Source organism: Brachyhypopomus gauderio, chromosome 10 (genome assembly GCF_052324685.1).
Source record: "Brachyhypopomus gauderio isolate BG-103 chromosome 10, BGAUD_0.2, whole genome shotgun sequence".
NCBI classification, from domain to species: Eukaryota; Metazoa; Chordata; class Actinopteri; order Gymnotiformes; family Hypopomidae; genus Brachyhypopomus; species Brachyhypopomus gauderio.
Genome location: NC_135220.1, coordinates 1,846,950 through 1,870,857, shown reverse-complemented (window position 1 = coordinate 1,870,857; position 23,908 = coordinate 1,846,950). Strand labels below are relative to the sequence as shown.

The window sequence follows — 23,908 nt, the reverse complement described above, 5'->3', positions numbered from 1 at the left end:
GATTAAACATGGCTGACACTGTCTGGCAGTTATCCAGTTGGATAATTAAGGCTGCCCTATTTTGGGGGGAGCCTTTAAACATGGCTGAGGAATGCATCATTACTTTGGGGGAGAACTCCAAGGACATAACCAGGGTATCATTTTAGACCTTCAATCACCCACAATTCCTTGTGTGCACCCTAAGTTCAAAAACTCTTGGAAAAAACAGCAGAAGAAACGATGGCAGACGAGTGACAGCAACATCACTGAATAAAACTGTTCCAAAATACTCTTGATAGAAAATATTAGTCAGATAACTACTAATGAGCACAACGATGGCCCAAACAAGAAATCAGCTTCCGTATACTTATGCCATCTCAACAGCACTTGAACGAGGAGGAAGAGGAATGCTGATCTCAGCGCTGAAAGGTCTTGCCCTCCTCAGCCTTGAATTTGAGCCACACCCATTGACACCCTAGATTTATTGTCCACATTATATCAATCTCTGTAATGCTGTACAAACCATGTTCTACACACGTCTTGTGGTGAAAAATGGTGTGATCAATACAGCGTGTGTGTGTGTGTGTGTGTGTGAGAGAGAGAGGGAGAGAGAGTGAGAGACAGAATGGTTTTCAGTATCCTGTCAGCATCCTTACAGACTCCCTACAGACAGCGATATGAGCCATGGGCAAGGGAAGCTTTTTAATCAAGCGACCTTAATGTCTTTAATCTCAATATCTTTAATTAATACACTCTTAAAATGAACAAGAAACACCACTAAGCCTGAGAACCAAGAGGCGGATTCATGGTCCTCACCAGGTTGCCCACAGATAACACGTGTTCGAACTGGGATGTCATCGGGTAGTGTTCCATGGCCATAAACAGCGTGTTGAGGACGATGCAGATGGTGATGGCCAAGTCCACGAATGGATCCATCACAACCAGGTTCACAATCTCCTTTATCTTCAGCCACGTGGGACAGCACTCCCAGATAAGGAAGATGTTTGCAAACTTGTACCAACATGGAGGACACTTCCTCTGAGATTCTTCCAGCTCTGTAAACAAAAAATGGACAGACCATAGTAACAAGAGACGTAATGATGGTCCAATATTCTATAGTTTGGACAAAACTGTGTTGTAAATAAAATATGGAAAGATGGAATGGAGTAGGGACCCAAACAGGTAGGCTACCTTCTACTAATGTGTTGGTGATCACGCTCATGACGCTATTGGCTCGTTCTTTGCGTCCAAAGGAAGCATTGAGTTGATCCATAGAAACCATCAAAGAGCCTGAGAGTTTCTTCTTGATTTCAATGTCAGTGGTTGGCTGTCAGGGGAAAATCAATGAATAAAGAGTTGAATAAAAACATAAGAGCACACACACACACACACACACACACACACACACACACACACACACACACTAGCAGCTGGAGGTTGCAACTGCATCACAGGAAGAGAAGGATTGGGCAGGAAAACATATATTTTGTTAAATCAGTAGTCAGTTAAATACATTTTAAGTCGCAAAACCATGTAGGCATCAGGAGAGAGAAGCTAAAGATACCTGAGTTTTCATCTACAGTGGCTGTTCACTAAATTAAACCACCATCAGCACCCTGAAAAGGTTCACAGCAACAAAAAAAAAAAAGAAAAAGTAAGGCACCCCAGAAGTAATTTAGTCTTTCCTGACTGCTCCTGTTTCCTGAGGCCTCCATGTTGTTACCACGTCCGGGATGCCAGAGGACGCCACTCAGCGTGCATCATGCACTCATTCAGAAGAGTCAGAGAGGGGAAGAAAATTACAGACACCATAATCCGTCAGTGGGCTTTCATGCTGCAGTTAAGACACCCAAGGGGCTTTCTGAGAGGTTCGTAAGGACGGCAAACTACCATGCTAGCTACGGTGCTCAGAGACAGCCGCTGGACTGTCAACATTTAAACCACTGATAGGAAAGAGAGCGAGAGAAAGAGAAGGGAGAAGAAATACTGAGAATATAGAGAAAGAGAAAAAGAAGAAAAGGAAGTAAATGCTCTTTTCTCCTTTGTATCAGGAAGACAAAAAGGAGTGAAGGAGAATTTGAGAGGGAGTAAATGAGACGTGACTACAAAAGTGTGATCCAGTATGAAAGCTGTGATTTAATACAGCCTGTCACTCTTCATCTGCACTGCTCACACACACACACACTAGCGCGCACACACACACACACACAACCTCACATACACACACACGCACCACCACACATACACGAACAACCTCACATACACACACACAAAGATGGACCGAGTGCCCTGTCTGCTGCACAAATGTAGTATGTCTGGTCAATTATATGATTTAAACCCTTAATATATCTAATGGAAAACACATAATGGACATTACTGACTTCATTACTGTTTATCTGAGAGGCAGTATGGACTTCCACAGTGACACCATAATGGTCAAAATGGTACTTGGTCACACACAGACTGCAATCCATCTTTGGTCCATCTTTCACTAATAAAGTTACAAATGCATAATAATGCATTCATCCTAAAAGCAATCTGTTGAAAACTGTAACTGAAAGAGGCCGTATGGATGTAAACTGAAATATATTTAAATGAACAAAGACCAAACACAAATATCTTAAAACACATAAAAATACAGATGCTGAAGACACTAAAATGAAAATCACAATGTTTATTCTGGAGAAATGAAACGTGCAATGACAGACACAACTTACATCCATTGTTTGCAAGACCTGAAAAATATATTCCATCATAATTTCTGACCTACGTGTTGTTGTTTTTATCCACATTAGGAACAACTGACATATATGAAAAATCTTCCGTCAGTTCTTTCCCTGCAACTGTCATGTTGTAAGGATCATTGTGAGTGAGGTGAGGGCAGCAAACACAGGCTCATAGCAACTCAAAGAGCTTCAATCCAAAAATAAACAAACTAATTCAAACCCAGCATTTCAGACAGCAAACTCAAAGCACCCATCGTCAACGAGACAAATGCAACATGATGAATGGGAGAAAGAAACCAAACAGAGAGATAGAGAAAAGGACAGAGAGAATGCCAAGAAGAGATCCATGCCTAGACTGATCTATTCATAGCCTTCCTTACGCTGTCGTCAGAAGCTGCCTTATCTATTATCACCTCAGGCAGGAGGCGTCCTCCAGGGCCAGGCCCGACCAGGGACACCACACCGTTGCAGTCCACGGCACTGTTACGCTTGCCGTGGTAGCCGCTGTAGCTGCTGCGGCGGTAGGGGCTGAAGAGAGAGCCCCGCCTCTCCTCGCACTCCTCCACCGTGCTGTGCTCGTCGTCCGCGAACTCGTTCTCCGAACCGCCGTCGCGACAGTGGCCCTTGAAGCTGAAGATGCTGCTCTTGCTGTTGTGCCGCGAGAGGAAGGGCGAGCCGGGGATGCTGAGGAGAGACTGGAGAGGGGGGAGGGGGGAGGGGCAAGGGCGGGGTGGGGGGAGGGGCGTGTTTGGAGTGGGGGGAGGGGCGTGTTTGGGTTTAGAGTGGGGGAGGGGCGTGTTTGGAGTGGGGGGAGGGGCGTGTTTGGGTTTAGAGTGGAGGGAGGGGCATGTTTAGAGTGGGGGAGGGGCGTGTTTGGAGTGGGGGGAGGGGCGTGTTTGGGTTTAGAGTGGGGGAGGGGCGTGTTTGGAGTGGGGGGAGGGGCGTGTTTGGGTTTAGAGTGGGGAAGGGGCATGTTTGGAGTGGGGGGAGGGGCGTGTTTGGGTTTAGAGTGGGGGGAAGGGCATGTTTAGAGTGGGAGAGGGGTGTGTTTTGAGTGGGGGAGGGGCGTGTTTGGAGTGGGGGTGGGGGAGGGACATGTTTGGGTTTAAAGTGGGGGGAAGGGCATGTTTAGAGTGGGGGAGGGGCGTGTTTGGGTTTGGAGTGGGGGGAGGGGCGTGTTTGGGTTTAGAGTGGGGGAGGGGCGTGTTTGGAGTGGGGGGAGGGGCGTGTTTGGGTTTAGAGTGGGGAAGGGGCATGTTTGGAGTGGGGGGAGGGGCGTGTTTGGGTTTAGAGTGGGGGGAAGGGCATGTTTAGAGTGGGAGAGGGGTGTGTTTTGAGTGGGGGAGGGGCGTGTTTGGAGTGGGGGTGGGGGAGGGACATGTTTGGGTTTAAAGTGGGGGGAAGGGCATGTTTAGAGTGGGGGAGGGGCGTGTTTGGGTTTGGAGTGGGGGGAGGGACATGTTTGGGTTTAGAGTGGAGGAAGGGGCGTGTTTGGGTTTGGAGTGGGGGGAGGGGCATGTTTGGAGTGGGGGAGGGGCGTGTTTGGAGTGGGGGTGGGGAAGAAGCAAAAACTGCAGTGAGGATTGTGCTAGGCTCTATCTGACTCTATAAGACTATAAGGTTTGACCCTATCTTCCTTCCTACATTCAAAATGGTGGTTCAGCAGTAAGGATACAAATCAGTAAAATGGAAAAGATCTTAAATAATAAACACCCAGTACACAGCAAACTCACTTGGTCTTTTCTAATATTTCATATGTGCAATCACATTTAAACAAATACACACACACACACACACACACACACACACACACACACACACACACACACACACACACACACACACACACACACACACACACACACACACACACACACACTAACCTGGTTCATGATGGACGTTCTGCGGCCTAAGCGGTTGTCAGGGAAACGGAACCTCCTCTTGCTGCCATCGTCCGACTCGGACTTGACGAACTTCTCGATGTCTCCCTTCTCCTTCTCCTGCTCCTTCTGCTTCCACTTCTTCTTGCGGTTCCGGCGCTCCTTGGCACTCTTGGAGCTGAGCTTTGACATCTCCGACGAGCTGCAGGACAGGTTGCCACCGCCGTCGTCCTCCACCGCGTCCTCCGACACCGTCCCCGCCGATGTAGCCATCGCGTTCGCCTGCCAAGACCAGCAAGCCCATAAACGCTCAACGTGAAGATTCCGTCTGATGTACTCTACGGCGTTTGGTGGGCAGACCGGATACTGACCTGGGCATCTTCTTGTTGTTTCTTCAGCTGCTCCAGCATGGCTTTGAACTCGTCCTCCTTCCGCTGGGCCTCCTCGATGGTGGCCTGGTTCTGCTCCTCGTAGGCCATGGCCACCACAGCCAGGATCAGGTTGACCAGGTAGAAGGAGCCCACAAAGATCACCAACACGAAGAAGATCATGTAGGTCTTGCCTGCTGCCCGCAACGTCTGGATGGAACGAGAGAAGAAGCCGGCGTCTCAATCCTCCACAGGGTCACAGTCTGGGCTTCACATATAGACTGCAGCTCCTCATGCATCACGTTTGCGTTTAGGTATCCATACCGATACCTAAAATGAATTTGCTTCTGAAGAACTTGAGGCAAAAAAGCACCCAAGACTTTAGAAAACAGCTTCTTGATCTACTGAGGCTCTATGGCTGTTTACTGGCCTAGATCCACACGAGAGCAGCGTGCATGCATGCTTCAGTCGTGGCGTACGTTTGAGATCAGTGCTTCCTGTGCGAGGAGAGCAGGGGGAAAAGAACCAATCCCAGGGTCGCCAGATTTGTGACGGGAAAAGTGAAATCCAGCAGGGCAAGTTTGCAAGTTAATGTAAAGTTTAATGCTAAGTTCATAGCAGTGAAGATCTAAAAGAGGGTTAATGAGACGGGAGCAGCATGCACGCTGATGATTCGGTGACGTGGACAGTAGTGAGCCGGTTATTACATGCTGTAAGACTCTCTGAAAGAGCTCTGCTCTTACAGTCATAGATCTGGAGTCAAAGATCTGAGGTCAAAGCTCTGGAGTCAAAGCTGGCTCATCGCACCTCTGCAGAGAAGAGGAGGAACTGGGCAAAAGCGGGCGGAGTCAAGTTCAGAGTCCTGCTCTAACTTGACCCATTCATTAGAAAGGTCACGGGAATAATGGAGGTCACATGCCAAGCGTAGAGGAGAGAGATTAACTGCACAAAGCAGTACCCGGCCCGAGTGAATGGATCGTCTCCATTTCATGAGTTCAGCTGAGAATGATTAACTACGAGAACACAATTCAGGACCCTCTAAGGCACTGACAGAGGTCCACATAAGGCAGCAGAGGTCCAAACGCCGAAGCTAACCAACAGCAACACGGTTGCTGTGTTGGGAGTGGGTGTACATACCGGCCAGCACAACACAGAGGATCAGAGGCCAGGCAGCCAACTCAGAATGCAGAAAAACATATTAAAGACTCAGACTCAGTGTGTGGAGCACAAACAGTGCAGTCTGTGAGCTGAGAAGATCCCGTGTAAGAGTCTCTTCGGCCTGCCAGATGCTACATCCACAGGTAAACACCTCAGGACTCCTCCTAGCTGCTCCTGCACAACCCTAAAGTGTTTCAGCCATTACATGGTGGACTCATAAGGTTCAAAATTTTTAAAGTAGTGTAATAGTATTATTTACAGTGCCAGTGTAGAGCAACCTTAGTGCTGCGTATTGTTTACATTTAAGACAAGCAGTGAAATAAGTCGCAAAATCATAGTCATCAAGACTGCTGACAAAGGGGAATATGATCGGTTGCTTGACAAACACCCACCCACACACACACCCACACACACACACACACACACACACCCACCCAACACCAACGACCACTCACACACACACCCACCCACCCAACACCAACGACCACTCACACACACACACACCCACACACACACCCACCCACACACACACCCACCCACACACACACCCACCCACACACACACCCACCCAACACCAACGACCACCCACACACACACACACACACCCACACACACACCCACCCAACACCAACGACCACTCACACACACCCACCCAACACCAACGACCACCCACACAATAAAGCCTTCAGCAGGGTGGTGTCTGTTAACCATGACACTCACCAGCTGGTACAAGTTCTCCCAGAAGTCCTGCGTCATGAGACGGAAGAGAGCCAGGAAGGCCCAGCCGAAGCTGTCGAAGCTGGTGTAGCCGTAGTTGGGGTTGCGGCCGGCCTTCATACACGTGTAGCCCTCGGGACAGCGGCTGAGCAACAGCACAGAGTGAGGCGCCACTACTGGGACCAGGGCACAGACGTACACACCAAACAAGAACTTCCAGAAAGAGAGAGAGAGAAATAGGCCAGACAAACTCACCCGGCATCTGAGCCGTTCCCGCATAAAAGAGCATCCAGACTTCCGGGGAGGAAGTAGAAATTGGCTGGGAATAAATGAAGAAACTATAACTATATAGTATATATAACTATATAGCTCGTATAACTATAACTATAACCCGTGTTAACTATATTATCCTTTAGCACTGGTGTTCCAGTCTCCTGTAAACTCACACCAAATGTAAAGGATCAGATGAGATTCAGCTTACCTGGTACATACCAAATGTCAATTTAGTAGCAATATTCATATGACAACATTAATTATTTTTCCAAAATGTTTCTTCTCTCGTTTCCAGTATTTTTCCAATTTCCAATGTTCTAATATCTGAGAAATGTTTCACTAACTACTGTAGAGCACATAATATTCAATCTGGTGAATGCACGGTGCTGTGAAGGTCATCCATGCATGAACGCACTATGTGAGAGCGTGCCCATGCATATGAGAGCGTGCATTTGAGAGCGTGCCCATGCGTGTGAGAGCCTGCCCGTGCATGTGAGAGCGTGCCCGTATGTGTGAGAGCGTGCCCGTGCGTGTGAGAGCGTGCCCGTGCGTGTGAGAGCGTGCTCGTGCGTGAGAGCGTGCATTTGAGAGCGTGCCCGTGTGTGTGAGAGCGTGCCCGTGTGTGTGAGAGCGTGCCCGTGCGTGTGAGAGCGTGCCCGTGCGTGTGAGAGCGTGCCCGTATGTGTGAGAGCGTGCTCGTGCGTGTGAGAGCGTGCATTTGAGAGCGTGCCCATGTGTGTGAGAGCGTGCCCATGTGTGTGAGAGCGTGCCCGTGTGTGTGAGAGCGTGCCCGTGTGTGTGAGAGCCTGCCCGTGCGTGTGAGAGCCTGCCCGTGCATGTGAGAGCGTGCCCGTATGTGTGAGAGCGTGCTCGTGCGTGTGAGAGCGTGCATTTGAGAGCGTGCCCATGTGTGTGAGAGCGTGCTCGTGCGTGTGAGAGCGTGCATTTGAGAGCGTGCCTGTGTGTGTGAGAGCGTGCCCATGTGTGTGAGAGCGTGCCCGTGTGTGTGAGAGCGTGCCCGTGTGTGTGAGAGCGTGCCCGTGTGTGAGAGTGCGCGTTTGAGAGCGTGTCCGTGCGTGTGAGAGCCTGCCTGTGCGTGTGAGAGTGTGCCCGTGCGTGTGAGAACGTGCCTGTGTGTGAGAGTGCGTGTTTGAGAGCGTGCCCGTGCGTGTGAGAGCGTGCCTGTGTGTGAGAGTGCATGTTTGAGAGCGTGCCCGTGTGTGTGAGAGAGTGCCCGTGCGTGTGAGAGCGTGCCCGTGCGTGTGAGAGAGTGCCCGTGCGTGTGAGAGCGTGCCCGTTTGATGAGATATACAGGTTATGGCTCACTCTCGTTCTTGATGTAACTGTCCCAGTCTAGTCCTTGGCTGCCGTTGGCCAGCACCGACTCGGTCATGTTGATGGGCCAGATGACACACTTCTGACGCAGGTTCCCCATGAACAGCTGCAGACCAATCAGAGCGAAGACGCTGAGGCAGAAGACGGTGAGGATCATCACGTCCGACAGCTTCTTCACCGACTGGATCAGGGCGCCCACGATGGTCTTTAGACCTGAGAGGGGCAGTGGATGAACACACACACACACACACACACACACACATATACACACACACACACACACACACACACACGTACAAACACACGCATGTACAAACAAACACACGTACACACACACACACACACACACACACACACACAAACACACGCATGTACAAACAAACACACGTACACACACACACACACACGCACGCACACACACGTACAAACACACGCATGTACAAACATACGTTACGTACACACACACACACACACACACACACACACACACACACACACACACGTACAAACACACGCATGTACAAACAAACACACGTACACACACACACACACACACAAACACACGCATGTACAAACAAACACACGTACACACACACACACACGCACGCACACACACGTACAAACACACGCATGTACAAACATACGTTACGTACACACACACACACACACACACACACACACGCATGTACAAACAAACACACGTACACAAAAACACACACACACGCACACACACAAGCACAAAAAGGAACAAAAGTAGTTGTATGTGTGCCCAAATGTCTGGTATGGACGAAAGGGGTCTCAAGGCATGATGAGTGTTATTTGTAGCACTTGTGAACTAGCAGATTTCATAACGTGTTTAAATTCTGCTTGATTAGCATCAGAGGTGCCACACACAAGAATCCTGTGTGTATGTGGCTAAAAACCACTTAGTGAGAAGAGATTTGGACACTGAAAGAGTTAGTTGGGGATTTTTAAGCGTTCAATTCAAAACAGTTAAATCAGTAGCTATAATCATGCCTAGACCTCCTTTAAAAGTTGAGAAATACGACAGACACACAGAACATCAAGATCCACAATATTTACTATGATATAACCACACAACACTACACGCTGTGTTCAAGAGCCATTTCTCTGATTGGTCACTCTATGTGGATATGAAATTACTATGCTACAAAACACCAATTTAAAAAAAGCCCTGTTTCAAAACACAACAAACCACAAAATATAAATGATACAGTCTCACAATACACAGACACACTGGGATCTGTATGAAGCCAAAGTGAGACGAGGGGTTTCGTTTCAGGACGATGGCTAGTGAGACTTGCCCAAAGAAAGGACTCTACGAACACACAGAAGATCCTTACATTCACAAATCTGTACATTTGCAACACAACTAGAGGGCGAGAACAGAGGGGAGGCAGAGAGAAAGAACAGGTGGAGAGGTGGAAGGGGCAGAGGATGGGGAGATTACATGCAGGGTCATTTAAACTCCAAGGCTGAATGACTACTGTCCAGTACCAGAGTCTCCGCTGGACTTAGTGTGTGGCCTTACAACCATAGTACCTCTTAGCCCATAGCCCAACACACCCCCGCCCCACCCTAACCCTCACAAACACCCCCGACCACACACACTCACACCTACCCCACCTAGCGTAGTTCAACACTAAATAAAGCTTCCCCTTCCTTAAGCCCCTCTCCCATAGACTCTCACCAAGGAGGCAGCCACTGTCAGCTGGTTGTCGGGTCCCATTTCGAGTCCTCCTCAGAATGAGGAAATTATCAGAGAAAACCTCACAGGAATGTTTGTTTTGTATTTGTTTGTAATTGTATTTTTTATTTTTGTTTCCAGGTGTATTTCATAGGAGTTAATGGCAAATAAACAAAAAAAGTAAAAAAAAAACAAAAAGACCATTCAAATAAATAAGCCTTTAGTAAGCTAATATTTAAAAAAGCAAGTGTCCTCCAAAGCATCATGCAGAAAAAACAGATCCACAAACCAGGCTTGGCAGTCTTCACAAGTACGTAAGAGGAAAGGTCTTTGGGAGATCCCTGAAAACTAAGCAAGTTTTGCCTAACAAAACTACAGATAGTAGACACTACACAATTTGCAAATCCCTTCACATTCCTGAACTATGACCTGTGCTCCATGCTATAAACAAAACCATGAAGACATTCTTGTTTTTCTATATAAAATATACCAAGAGGCACTTTTATGGTGGCATCATTCTGCAGGGTTACATTTAAACATTTCTACAAATCTAACTATAATTTGCTGTTCTATTATCTATGATTTATATTTATACAGTCCTATTCATTCTTTTCTCCTGAGATTCTGTTTTATTATTTCTTCCATCTGTAGTACAATAGAGCTCCTTACCAGAACATACAAGGGTCGGGCCAACTCATTTGACCAATGGCATGTTATAAATACAGTACCTGTCCAGCCCAGGGGAGCTGATGTGTGGTTCAAGTGTGCGTTAAACGGGTTAAGACGTTTTATGAGATGCACGGGATTACTGGTGCTGCTGTGCGAGACACTGCGTTAGGGCAGAAGACAAACGCTGGTTCACTACACAGTCCTGACCAGAGTGGGGACCACAGCAGACTGCAAAGCCTATCAAAAATGTATAAGCACCATTTTTGATCATTTTGGAGGTAGAAAAAAGAAACACGGATGCAAATTAAATGGTCGTCTCCAAATTATATCTCCGCCAAAAAAAAAAACATCGCTAAAATTAAGCGCAAAAAAATAAAGCGGGAAAACTCAGCCTCGGTGTTTAAATTGGGCCTCACCTGGAATGACAGAGATAGTTTTCAATGCTCGGAGAACTCTGAACGTTCTCAGCGCAGAGACATTCCCCAGGTCCACAAACTCTGTTATATATCTGAAATAAGGGAGGATCACACACAGACACCAATGACCACCACAAACACAGCAAGAACACCACCACGTCACCGGACCAGGAGCTACACGACTCACAGGGCCTGTCCACCGAGAGGGGGAAGAAGGGGAAAGAAGAGAGAGAAACACACACACGCATGTACACACACACGCACGGCTAACACAGACCCCGCCCTCCCCATCTGCATTCGCTCTTACCTGGGATTACAGAAATAGTTTTCAATGCCCTCAGAACTCTGAACGTGCGCAAAGCTGAGACATTGCCTAGGTTAACAAACTCTGTTATATACCTGCAACGATCAGACCACAGTTACACACACACTCTGTTATACACCTGCAACAATCAGACCACAGTTAAACACACAATGTTATATACCTGCAACGATCAGACCACAGTTACACACACACAGTGTTATACACCTGCAACAATCAGACCACAGTTACACACACACTGTAATATACCTGCAACAATCAGACCACAGTTACACACACTGTAATATACCTGCAACGATCAGACCACAGTTACACACACACTGTGTTAAATATCTGCAACGATCAGACCACAGTTACACACACACTGTTATATACCTGCAATGACCAGACCATAGTTACACACACACAGTCACAGCAGAATGGCTTCCAGGTCTTCATAAGAATCGTAACTCCTTGAGTTCATAGACATTTTTTTCATATATACAGTATGTATCTAAAAATATCAAGTTTTTTTTTTTTTTTCAAATTCTCATCATGACTGGATTTCAAAGGTTGAAAATGTAACACAATGAGTGACGACAGACAGACAAAGACACAAACATACAAATTTGTTTGCAGAGACAGTGTCTGTCATCAAAGTGACATAATTTTGACTGTAGGGGTTGCCAGGAGCCATCAGTGGATGGTAGTGAAACACAGTCATGCAGGAACATTCTCAAGGCAACCATTCTTAGAGAATCATAGAAAAGAAGAAAGGCGTGTGACTTTTGGGTCAGCAACAAGGGACAGGCACATGGAGAGAGAGAGAGAGAGAGAGAGAGAGAGAGAGAGAGAGAGAGAGAGAGAATGAGTGCATGATTGTGTGTGTGAAAGAATGTGTTTGTGTGTGTGTGTGTGTGAGAGAGAGAGAGAGAGAGAGAGAGGGGGAGAGAGAAGCAGAGAGATAGAGAGAGAGAGAAAGTGAAAGAGTTAGAGAGAAAGGGAGATGGAGGGATGTGGAAAAAAGAGGGAGTTCTGAATGCGAGAATGCCATGGTTACTTGCTCTTATAGTACATCCCCTGCTACCTGCTCCTGAAACCTGATACTGCTACTGCTATAAATACTGCTACAAATACTGCTATAAATACTGCTACAAATACTGCTACAAATACTGCTACAAATACTGCTATAAATACTGCTATAAATACTTTCAATAAAGATGCAGAAGTGCTTGAGGACACTCACGCCATGGAGATGACCATGAAGTCCAGCCAGTTCCACGGGTCTCGCAGGAATGTGAAGTCATCTATACAGAATCCACGGGCAATGATTTTTACAGCTGATTCGAAAGTATAAATTCCTGTGAAAGTGTACCTATGCACAAGGTCAAAGAGCAAGAGGAAAATGCTTATATTATGTGAGGAGTGATATTAATAAAACATTACTACAAATGATTATATTACAAAATATTGTAAAAAATAAATACTAATAAAAGCCATGTTGATTGTATAAATTTGTATAAATGTAAGTGTAAGTGTAAAGTGAAGTATGTGCTTGGATGTACTTACTCTACTTGTTTAGACCACTCAGGAGGGTTACTAAAGGTCATGAAGACACAGTTGGTCAAAATCGTACACATAATGATCATGCTGAACAATGTTGGGAAGAGTCAAGGAAACATTTGTAGAGCAGGAGAACAAATACACAGTGTAACTAAAGGCTGCCAGAGCAAACATTCCCCTCAGCGAGATACTACACTGGAAACGCTCTGCAGATCACAGTACGGAAATATCAAAATATGAGCAACAACACATGCAATCATAAAAGCTGTTCAAAGAGGAAATGGCATTGTTCTAAGAGCATGGTAAAGCGTTTATGGAAAACGTGGCCCCTGGGGGCCTCGCTAATGCATCGCTAGAGTTTAGCAGACGTGCGGAGTCCTCTGGGTCCTAACGCTAAGGAGCATGCCTGAGGCTCTGTCTGTGAGAGAGAGTAAATGTGACCGTTCCTCACATTTCAGACGGCAGAGCAGAGGGAGATGGTGTTGTGCACGTGTGTGTGTGTGTGTGTGTGTTTTTCCTCATCTGCCCACTAGTGACGGCAACCCGCGCTCAACTGTGCAATCGTGCTTTTAAACAAAGTCACACACACCACATTCCTCCACTATGTGACACACTCATGCCAGTGAGAAATGATTAGCCTGTAACGTGATCTCAACGCGTGATCTGCACTGAAGTCTTACGGACACCGTTAATAGGGTAAAGCAACAGCTAACAGCAAAATAGTGAGAAATGCAACAGACAAAAAAACCCAATACATGGTTTCTCATGTGTAAAATCAGCTTTGAAAGGATATGAATGTATCAAAATTTTAATAGCTATTCGCCTAACAATATTAAAAGGACTTATCATGTACAAGGCAGGTGTGGCACTAAAGCGGAAGATCGCTTTTCCTTTGTTTAGCACTATAAATGTCTGCAAACAGAAAAACAGAAAGACAGAAAGACAAGGATGTAAAAAGGTGGAGAAAAGAACACAGACACAGAGAGAGAGAGAGAGAGACAGAAAGAGAGACACTCAAATTAGTTTCACATATAACCACATTATGAAGTTTCAACAATTTAAACCATATCACAATGACATTATTTAATATTACATTTGCAGATTTAGTTTGAAGAAAGGAAAGAGTAATCAAACACCTATCAATGCAAATATGTCAGAGAGGGTATCACCCTCTGAGCACAAAGGAAAGATTCACAATATATACTTGTATCCCACTTTATTGAGTGTCCCTAAGAATTACAGGTCACAGTTAACCGTGTAGCAGAACAGCTTCACTACTGGACACTGAGTGGTTTCCCTTCACACACACAGCACATAGTCAAGAGTCAGTGCTGGTAGTGTGTTCAGTATCAAGAACGCCACTACTTATCACCGAGTCTTGTAGAATATTTCTGACACATTTCAGAAAGCACACGAGAGTCAGGTCACCACATCTGTCGTATCTGTAGTCAATCTGCTTTGCACTTACACAGTAAAGAGAACAAAACTAGAATGTTCTAGAATGTTACGTGTTTTCTGGAGTTTTCTACAATGATATCCACACAACCAAATATGCTACAGCCACAATTATCCCAGAGAGACCATGCTGTTTACTTGCAAAATTGGATGCAAAACAGAAAGCATGGTGCTCCACGGTGAACGCAGAGAGAGAACACATGCTAATCAGTCAAACAGTACAGAACTTCACAGTCCTGATAACTCTGCACATGTACTGACTCAGAAGTCTACGAACGGACTCTTTTAATGCTTAAAAAACTGAGCATTTCCATTATTGTACATGCCCAGGAGGGCAGTGGTGGAATGGCACCAGACCGAACAAGCCTCTCATTCCCACTGCTGCTACAGCCTCAGAATGGTCTAAACAAAACATGTCCACTGCCATCAAAGTTGAATGGGGCGCTATGTGCATTTGCGACAGTCACTTTGTACTGTCAACATGCCTTCAGGACCACAGACAGCGACTCAGATGGTCAAAGCTGAATGTAATCTTATATGATTCAAAGCATGCGTGACGCATCTAAAATGTCTCACAGCACAACGGTTCTGGTTTGGCAGCTGTATGGTTTTGATTAAAACATATTTTCTGAAAACAAGCACCTGCTCTAAGGAAAACTTCATATGTACAGCAATGTTATGTATAAACAAACATGTCAGAGAAGCTGGCTTATCTGGCTCTAACATTAAGGAAATGGATAAGGAAATTCTGGTGCAGTAAACATCCCCCTATAAACGTGTTTGAATCCAAATGGATGTAGGAGATATTTGAGTCACCATGCTGTCTGCATGCTGAATTCATTACTGAAACCAGTGACACACCCAGACCACAGCAAAAGCACAGAAGAGTGTGGGAAGACCATTAAACCCTGCTGTAAGGTTGGTCCCAAGATCAATGTTGGTTTTAGCAGCAGGGTCTTACTCCAGGGAACAGATGAAAGGGTCAGAGGTCAGAAAGTGCTGCTTAAGACAGCCAGAGAAACATGAGAACAAATAAAAGGCCCATACAGTTATTTGTGTGGAAACGGACCCATCCTCTCTTTTTTAAACGCACACACACACACACACACACACACACACACACACGCATACACAGGCACATGCGTTTACACAGTGGAAAAGCACACAGGAGTTTTGTCTTTGTAACACATGGTTGATTAACACAGCTATTGGAAATGTGATCACAGGAAGCAAGGGCAAGAAGAGCACAGGAAGAGAGGAACGTGCAGGGAGATGCACGGGGAGGGGCAAAAGACAGAATGAACCTAGAGGAGGAGCAAAGTCAAAAACAACAAGCAAGGGGGCGGAGTCTGGGCGGAGTGAAAAGATCTACACCAGCATTAAGACCAGGCACGACATCAAGCCTTTCCTGAGCAAGGCCCCGCCCCTAAACGCACATACGCCTGCTGCTCACGCCTACAGAAACATATCATCAATAAAGACACGCATCGGCAAAAGACTGAGAAGACTGACCTAACGTTCGGCTCCTGACGAGGGCAGGATTGTATACACAATACCTTTTCATATTATGAATGGCAGTGGGGTGGAAATTAAGCTTAGTTGCATCTGAATTACTGATATATGCTAACTGATCCCTACATGCATGCAGAGTGTGGAAGTTCCTACGTGCTTTATCTGTGAGATCAACAGGCCATTGTGAATCTGATTTAAAGGGTAGTGGAGACAGAAGAGAAGCAACAAAGGACGTGGGAAGGAGCGAGAGATGCAGGGAGAGTGTAAGGTAGAGGGACGTGAGGAGCGGCACACAGCAGAGGGGGAGGTAGAGGAGGAAGAGGGGGAGGTACAGGAGGAAGGTAGCTAGGCGGGGAAACGCGGCTAGAAGACCTACGAGCTCAGTCAGCCATAGAGACACAGAGCCAGAGAGGCGGGGACAGGGCGGGCAGCACTGGGATGGAAGGAGGAGTGAGGACGAATCTAAACAGCTCATGCACTCATGTCATTAAGCAGGACGGCAGCCTCCGTGTCGGACATCGTTAACCGGCCGTTTCCATGACATGCTGCACCACCTACATGCTAGCAGGCTAGCAGAGCAAGTTCACATGAGCACGTTCCAAATGCAATTACAACCAGACCTACAGTACAACAGCGTTTAGGCGTATTTGTAGGGCCACGATATAAGTGTGGGGGTTTAAATAATTTGCCTCATCTGTAGTTATTTGAATAAAATGTTTTATATTTATTCCACAACATAAACAATTCCAAATATCAGAGAGCCAGATTTTGTCGATGCAATGCTATTGTTCAGCAGCAGTGCGAGGGCAAAGTTGCTGGTGTGGGGCAGCGGTGGGGTATTAATGGGGCAGCCGTGGGGTATTAATGGGGCAGCCGTGGGGCCCTGGGCAGGCCGTGACAGCTCCGCGTGGCCTGGTGCATTTCAGGAACATGGCGAGGGTTGCATCAGCGGAAAAAATCAGATGTTTCTGCATACCTGCTCATGTCTGCTACCTACCTGTCTTCTACATCTAACCCTTCAGTAAACAAAACACAGAAAAAGAGAGAGAGGGAGAGAGAAGGACAGATGGGTCAAGAAAAAGAAAGACAGACAGAGAGAAAGGATAGAGAGAGAGATAGGATGGACAGAATGCAACAGAGAAAAAATGCCAGGAAAACATGGCAGAGATAATAACAGCTTGAAGACTATAAATGGGAGTCCAGAGAGGAGGAGGGCTGTAGGCCCGTAGCCATCTTCCTGAGTGTGTGTGAAACCCCGCCCCCCAGCCCAGCCAGGGCCCCGCGTCATCACGGCCAAGCCGACGCCTCTCCTCTCCCCGGCTTTACCATCCGGCAGCTGGGTGGGGACTAGGCTCCGCCCCTCCCTCCCCTCACCCCACCCACACACCACTCCCACATGCCAACGCCAGCAGGCCACGTCCACACTGCCAATAAGCAGAGCGGCGTCTCCTACACCCCCCCTGACCCAGCCTAACAGCCTCTCCTCTAGTGGAATGGGGGCAGTGTGTGGCTGGGAGGCTGTAAAAGCCGTGGTCCAGGATTCCTCCACTGGCCCCTCCCCTTTCTGAAAAGAGCACCGCCCCTCAGGGCAGGGAGTCGTGTATCAGCGAATCGTGAAACTGGAAGACAAAGTCGCCCGTTTCTATTAATGCTACTACGACAGCGACAACAGATGGCAGATGATGATCAATCTCTGACAGCATATCACTGAAGCATGTTTCCATCCTTAAGCCCATGTTCAAGGATTGAACATGAAATGAGAGACTGGCAAAAAAATAAATAAAACAAAGAAATTCAGCCAGCCAGCTTGCATCTCAGCTCTGTCCCCATTGCTTGTGGTTCCCGGTCCAGGAGAACTGCAGGAACGCAGACACCAGCCGCTCACATCCACCAGTGATTTTTTCGCCTGCACTTTTGCCGAGTGGGCTTCCACAGAGGGTTTCACTGTGAGATGGCAACCTCCTTGTGCATTTAGCAGAGCGTGTTACATAACACGGAGCGCGTGAGGCATGAGAGCGATAGGGAGGGTGAGAATGTGAGAGAGGGAGGGAGAGAGAGAGGGAGAGAGGGAGAGAGGGAGGAAGATGCAGAATGAGGAGTCTCAGCGCAGGCACACATTAGCAAGCATTAACACGCACGCACACACGCGTGCACACACACACACACACACACACATGCACATACGCGCAGACATACACATTCCGGTCGCATGAATTATTTAGCGCGGGCCATGGCATTTCTACTCGGGCCTCGCAGGCGCACGTAGCGCCCAGCCGCAGCTCTTAAGCACAGGAAGCCGGTGAGGACTCTCTCTCTCCACTGGAGCCCCAACCCCAGGTGCACGAGCGCAGTCAGCCATTACAGCGACGGAGGAGAACGCAGCGGGATGCACCGTGACCACGACGTCACGGGAGAAGAACTCGAACCTCTCGCCATTTCATCTAGACCATGTTCCGTTCAAAGGAAAACGGTCACGTCATAACCCAACAAAACCCAACACACTCCGCTCCTCAGTGGGGCCGGGGAATTCACCTTTACATTCGCCTGCTGGTCTTACTGTTGGAACAATTAGAAAAGCCCGTCAGCTGGAACAACGCGGCCTTCGCCGTTCCTGCTGCCGATCTCCGCCCAAAGCCCCATAGCAATCAGCACCCAGCAGAAAGAGCTGCTCTATCCACCCCAGGGGCAAATCTCCCACAGTCTCCATGGACCTCGACCGGAGCGAGACCAAAGGATGACAGAGGATGGTTCGGCCACCCATGCTGTTAACGCGGCTTATCAATACATCCCCAAAATGCTTTTTGGCTTTTCTTACTACGTGATATTGTCTTTATAAAGACATCGGTGGTGATGGTGCACAGCTCAAACACTATGTCTTCCTGACTAGACCCAATGAGAATCCTGAACACGTCTAATCAGCATGTCACTCAACGACATCACCAGGCAAGTTGGAAGACACCCAGAGCCATGCGGGTGCTGTTGCTCAGCCAAGATCTGATCTTTGATCAATTTACTGAGCACTGAGAGCTGATCTAATTATGCCACGCTGAAGGTAACACCCAGGGATGGGGAGCAGAGTATAACGCATATGTGCATCAACTGTATTTATGACAAATACAAATTAGCCTGAACCCGTGGCTCACCGAAACACAAGCATTCTGCTTCGGGTTGCTGACATTAGACTATTTATAAACGCAGAGTGCTCTGACTGTCATGCTATATCCACTGCTACAACTAGGCTGTCCTCTTACACGATCATAACACCAAACAACTATGCTTGCAGCCAGATTGCTTGGCTCTGCATTAGAAAACAACACTGATAGCAAAGCAGTTTTTCTCTGATAAACATCAGATGGGTTTGCTGGACATGATCAACACAATGAACGCTTTAAGAAATCTATAGATCCTTTAGATTTAGGAGATAAGAAGTGTTATGACCCAGAGACATCATACAGCTATCACACTCCAGCCTCCGGCCCCAAACACCATGCCGGTTAACTGCAGGACTGGTCACTCCAGGAAACCAGGGGCCGAGACGCCCGACCCTGGGAGAGTGAGCACTCACTTTCTGGTTCACATAGAATGGGTCCAAGTCCTCCAGTGGTGTCGCCACCATTCCAGGAGGGATGTCACCGTAGATGAAGGGCAAACCTTTGCCCGCCTCCAGGTCACCGTTGGGCTTGGGTTTGTTTTCATCATCGTCATCACGGTAGCTGCTGTCCGGCTTGGGGGGGGGCTTGGCCTTCTCCTCTTCGATGCGCTTCTCGATGTTGGCCAGAGATTCCGGGGTAAAATATTTGAAGCTGTGAGGTCCTGGCGTTGTGAGAATGGCGGCCATGTTTTCATCCTGCAGCAACGGCTTCTCTAGTTCTGTACCATCGAGGGCAGGCAGCTCTGGGTTGGGGGGGGAGAGAGAGCAGCACTGGGTCAGAATCAGCCAAACCAAACCTACATACTTCAGTCTGTGTGGAGCACTGATCTGAACGGAAACTGGTTTCACACGTGGCAATGTATGTTTTAGGTACGATGTCAACAAAGAAAAGAATCGTTTTTAGAAGGTTTACCTTTATCTTTAGAACAAAGAATTTTCTAAATGTTGTATTTATAGCAGAAAGTGAAAGAGAGCTTATGTAGGTTAGACAAAACATTCATAGGATTAATACAATATAATATGATTTATAAGACTGCACACATGTTTTATGGGTATACATCACATACAGTACACACCCACAAACTCACAAGCATCCACAAGACTAAAATAACACAGTGTTGCTAAATTTGGAGCCAGTAAAAAGGCCCAAGCCCCAGATCCTGTATGAGTCACACACTTTTGATATATGGGAGTGGAAAAACGACATGATTACAAGGACCTGCAGCTGCAAACAACTGCTTCCATGAACATCCACATACACTGTGATTGGCCAGCCTCCTACACTGTGATTGGCCAGCCTCCTGCCAGCTGCAGTTTGGTGTTGAAGGTCTTCCTCTTGGTGTGATCGTCTTGAAACAATAACACATTTGTCTCCCCTTTGAGGGCTAGTGGGCATTTAGCCTGCAACGGCCAAAGCGCAGAACCTCTAAGGTCTGCGGGAATGCATGCGTCTGTCTTAATCAGCGCTGATAAAACGTGGGTGAGATGTTGAGAAGACACTCTCTCTGAGAGGCGCCTGGGCGTGTGGACCAGGGGAGGCGGTGGGGAGGATGGAGCCTTGGTAAACCACACCATCATTATGGGCTGCATTTCCTGCTGACTCATAAATCAGTTAAGACTTGACAAGCACTTACAAGCCAGACATTTAAACAAGCAGGCCAACCGCGACATTAGGAAAATGTCACCAAATGATGAGCACTGATTGACTCTGTCAGCAGCTGAGACCATCAGCCAGGCTAACACTGCATAGAAAAGATTCCCAAGGTCTTTTCAACCCATGCAGTATATGCATCAGTCTGAGTAACAGCAGGTTAGGCGTCTTCATTACGTTGGTTAGAGGTCTTCATAACCTTTAGAAATGGTCCTACTTTCTTCAAGTAAGTCCAATGAACAGCATAACACCCTGTCTTCTCTCTGTTAAACACTGGATGATCAATGATTGCTTTCATCACACAGAAATGGATTCAGTCCATCTTTCTAGTTCACAAAACAATGCTTGTCAAAACTACTGTACTTATGGTCGTGTCTGTGCACAGCAGTCAGGCGCAAAACAACCACCTGACACTATTTTAACCTCAAGACCCAGGACCAAATTCCAAAATGCCCTTCTGTGAGGGTGTGGTGACTCACAAGGTTGAGGAGGGCTGTCTGTTAAAACACCTGCTAATACACAATGTAGGTTTTCACTTGATATTTTCCCCTAAACTAAAGAGAAAGCATTGCTACCTGCTGGAATTGAGCAATTTTCAAACTAAATGGAGAAATGGATGCAGCACACATGAAAATTTGAATAATAATACTATGGTACAAAACTCATACATATGGTCAAATCCGTTATAGAATTTAATGCACGTATATAACCTGAACCACATCTAGTAATAGAACGGATTATGATTTCTGGCGATATAACAACCAGACATACTGGGATGTGACGACTTGGAACAGAATACTTGCTATAGTGTATGTCGGGATAAACCGTACGGGTTCATCGTAGGATTACGCCTGACAACAAATGTCGCAATCAGCAGCTCTTAAATGGGTTATATACGAGTTATATATGCTAGAATGTGAGAACACGAGATCTTCAAGCAAATTCCATTCATGGGAGCTGTCCATTCAGAACCACTGGATAGCTCGAGGGTAATCGCCAAAACCTTGAGCTGGAACTGTAATACTGTTTATTTTGTGCTTTTTCTTGAATATACAGTTGATTCCGAGATACACATGGAACTTGCGGCATGTAATTCCTGCGACTAGTAATGCAGAAATTAGATGAAGCAATTGTTACTTTTAGTACGTTAATACACGAGATCGTGTTAGCTACCTCGCGCGCTCTACACCCTTATCTTGCAGATGAGTGATTAGGTGCTACACTAAAATCTAAGACAAGCGATCAATTTTCATTCATTTTTCTTGGGTGAGTCACAGAAAATGCTTTTCGTAACGGACGAACGAGACCATTACCTACAGGCTAAACCAACGTCAAAGCCAAACGCCTAGCCTAAAACACAAACCACCCGATTGTATCGAACAACAAATCAGAAATCGCTCATTTCATTAATCCAGTAACAGAAACAACAATTCTTCTTAATCCCATGGGTGTGGAATTGGGTTATTTGGCAAAAAAGCACGTAATGCGCAGTCAGTGTCCAGTCGCCTTACCTTTCCCCGATGTAATATCAAATAGGTAATTGAATATATGTTGATCAGTCCGTCAGAAAGACCATTTGCGACATTCCAGAGTTCATGTTGGACAGTTATCTTCCCCTCGGCCCTCATAGTCAGAGCACATTTTGATATAAACGTGCATCCACATATATTGCTCAGACAGACTTCTTCACGTAAGACCGGCCCCAAACACGGGCCACATGAAAATACTGCAGTGGGCTGATTTCTCTTGGCGTATTTACCCCTTCACGAAATAAACAATCTGGTAACAACCAGCGTCTCCGTAACGCAAGGCACACATTACGAATAAGAAACGACCCGTTAGCTCTGGTGTACAGAAAGATCATCGGACGACGACGTGAAGGGGTTTTTTCACGGTGTTCACAACGTCTCCAGAAAACGCTGCCTACCACACCCGTAAAACCGTGTCGACCCCACAATCAATAAAGCATGTACTGGATATATTGCAAAGGAGAAAACGTCTACATTTGAAATAGAGAACTCGAGTCAAAATAAAATGTCAAAATACAAAATAAACAAAATGGAAAACCTATAATTGTGTGGATTTCAGGGATCACAACTGATTGTGTAATATAAAAATAATTTAACATAATCTGTAATTGCTCATTTTCTTGTTCTGTTCGTCAGTGCACGGTGTGTTATGACGTTATACTACAGAGCTTTACATTTACATGCCAACACTGTATAGGCAGTAAATAAGAGGCCGCCAACAACCATATCACTTAAATCTCATTTCCATTCCAAAAGTTACCCAGTAATATTTCGCCGCAACAGTGCGGTGCAGAAACGAGAAGCACTTTATCAATGTACCAGACAATAAGCGACAATAAGTCTCAAGCCACTGCGACATTTTGAGCTCTTAGTGGTCAGTGCGAAATTCCTCCCATTCGAGAAGAGAAAACAAAGATACTGTCCGAAAAACAAGCCAACAGCGCACTTACTTTATAAACGTTAACGGCTATCCAAAAACGCGTCGTTAGACTGCAGATGTCGGAAAGATTCGAAAGAAATTGCGGGTGTCGCCATATTGCTGCTGCTGCCTCCTTGGCCAGTGTGTGCGGTTCCCCTGCATAATTGATGACTCCGAGCGAAATATTGGGGGGAGTCGGCAAATACACCCGTCTGAGAATAAGAAGCATTTTTATTCCTTCAAAACAGATCGTGTGGCTTTTAACTCAAAATAATTTAAAATTGTATTCGATGGAGCCCGTTTAACGTTTGGGCTCCCAATATCAGTCTAATAAATGAAATCTATTAATTAAAACCAGGCCTGGGACGACGTCGAAACGACGAATTAAATAAATAACTTACTCCCTCACTCATTAATCTGACATACAAACACATTGACATGTTGGGAACTGAAATAATAAACGGCCGGGATGAGACAGGCATTTGAAAGTTAAAGTGTACGCTCATTCTTTTTTTATTTTAATTTTAGACGCAGGATACATTTAAACAAACATACGATTAAAATCTTTAATCATTTCATTGTCATAATCTGCACAATT

The 23,908-nt window shown here is 46.4% G+C and overlaps 1 protein-coding gene across 9 annotated transcripts in view; it reads right to left on the bottom strand.

Moving 5' to 3' along the window:
- scn8aa (sodium channel, voltage gated, type VIII, alpha subunit a) overlaps positions 1-23,635 on the bottom strand; it is a 47,366-nt gene extending 23,731 nt beyond the window's left edge. The window contains exons 1-14 of one of the 9 annotated variants that reach the window (XM_077018585.1): positions 23,342-23,635; positions 19,626-19,954; positions 13,888-14,005; positions 13,100-13,190; positions 12,777-12,905; positions 11,230-11,321; positions 8,428-8,649; positions 7,084-7,147; positions 6,832-6,973; positions 4,957-5,163; positions 4,589-4,867; positions 3,086-3,400; positions 1,171-1,306; positions 796-1,034 (exon numbers count right to left, since the gene is read on the bottom strand). In XM_077018585.1, coding sequence (XP_076874700.1) covers positions 796-1,034; positions 1,171-1,306; positions 3,086-3,400; positions 4,589-4,867; positions 4,957-5,163; positions 6,832-6,973; positions 7,084-7,147; positions 8,428-8,649; positions 11,230-11,321; positions 12,777-12,905; positions 13,100-13,190; positions 13,888-14,005; positions 19,626-19,898 — 2,307 coding nt within the window. In that variant the 5' untranslated portion in view covers positions 19,899-19,954; positions 23,342-23,635. Of the gene's footprint in view, positions 1-795; positions 1,035-1,170; positions 1,307-1,642; positions 3,056-3,085; positions 3,401-4,588; positions 4,868-4,956; positions 5,164-6,831; positions 6,974-7,083; positions 7,148-8,427; positions 8,650-11,229; positions 11,322-11,536; positions 11,629-12,776; positions 12,906-13,099; positions 13,191-13,887; positions 14,006-19,625; positions 19,955-22,373; positions 22,767-23,341 lie in introns of those variants that run through there. The other 8 variants (XM_077018582.1, XM_077018587.1, XM_077018586.1 and 5 more) reach the window with 8 other exon arrangements.
- Positions 23,636-23,908: the final 273 nt, after the last annotated feature.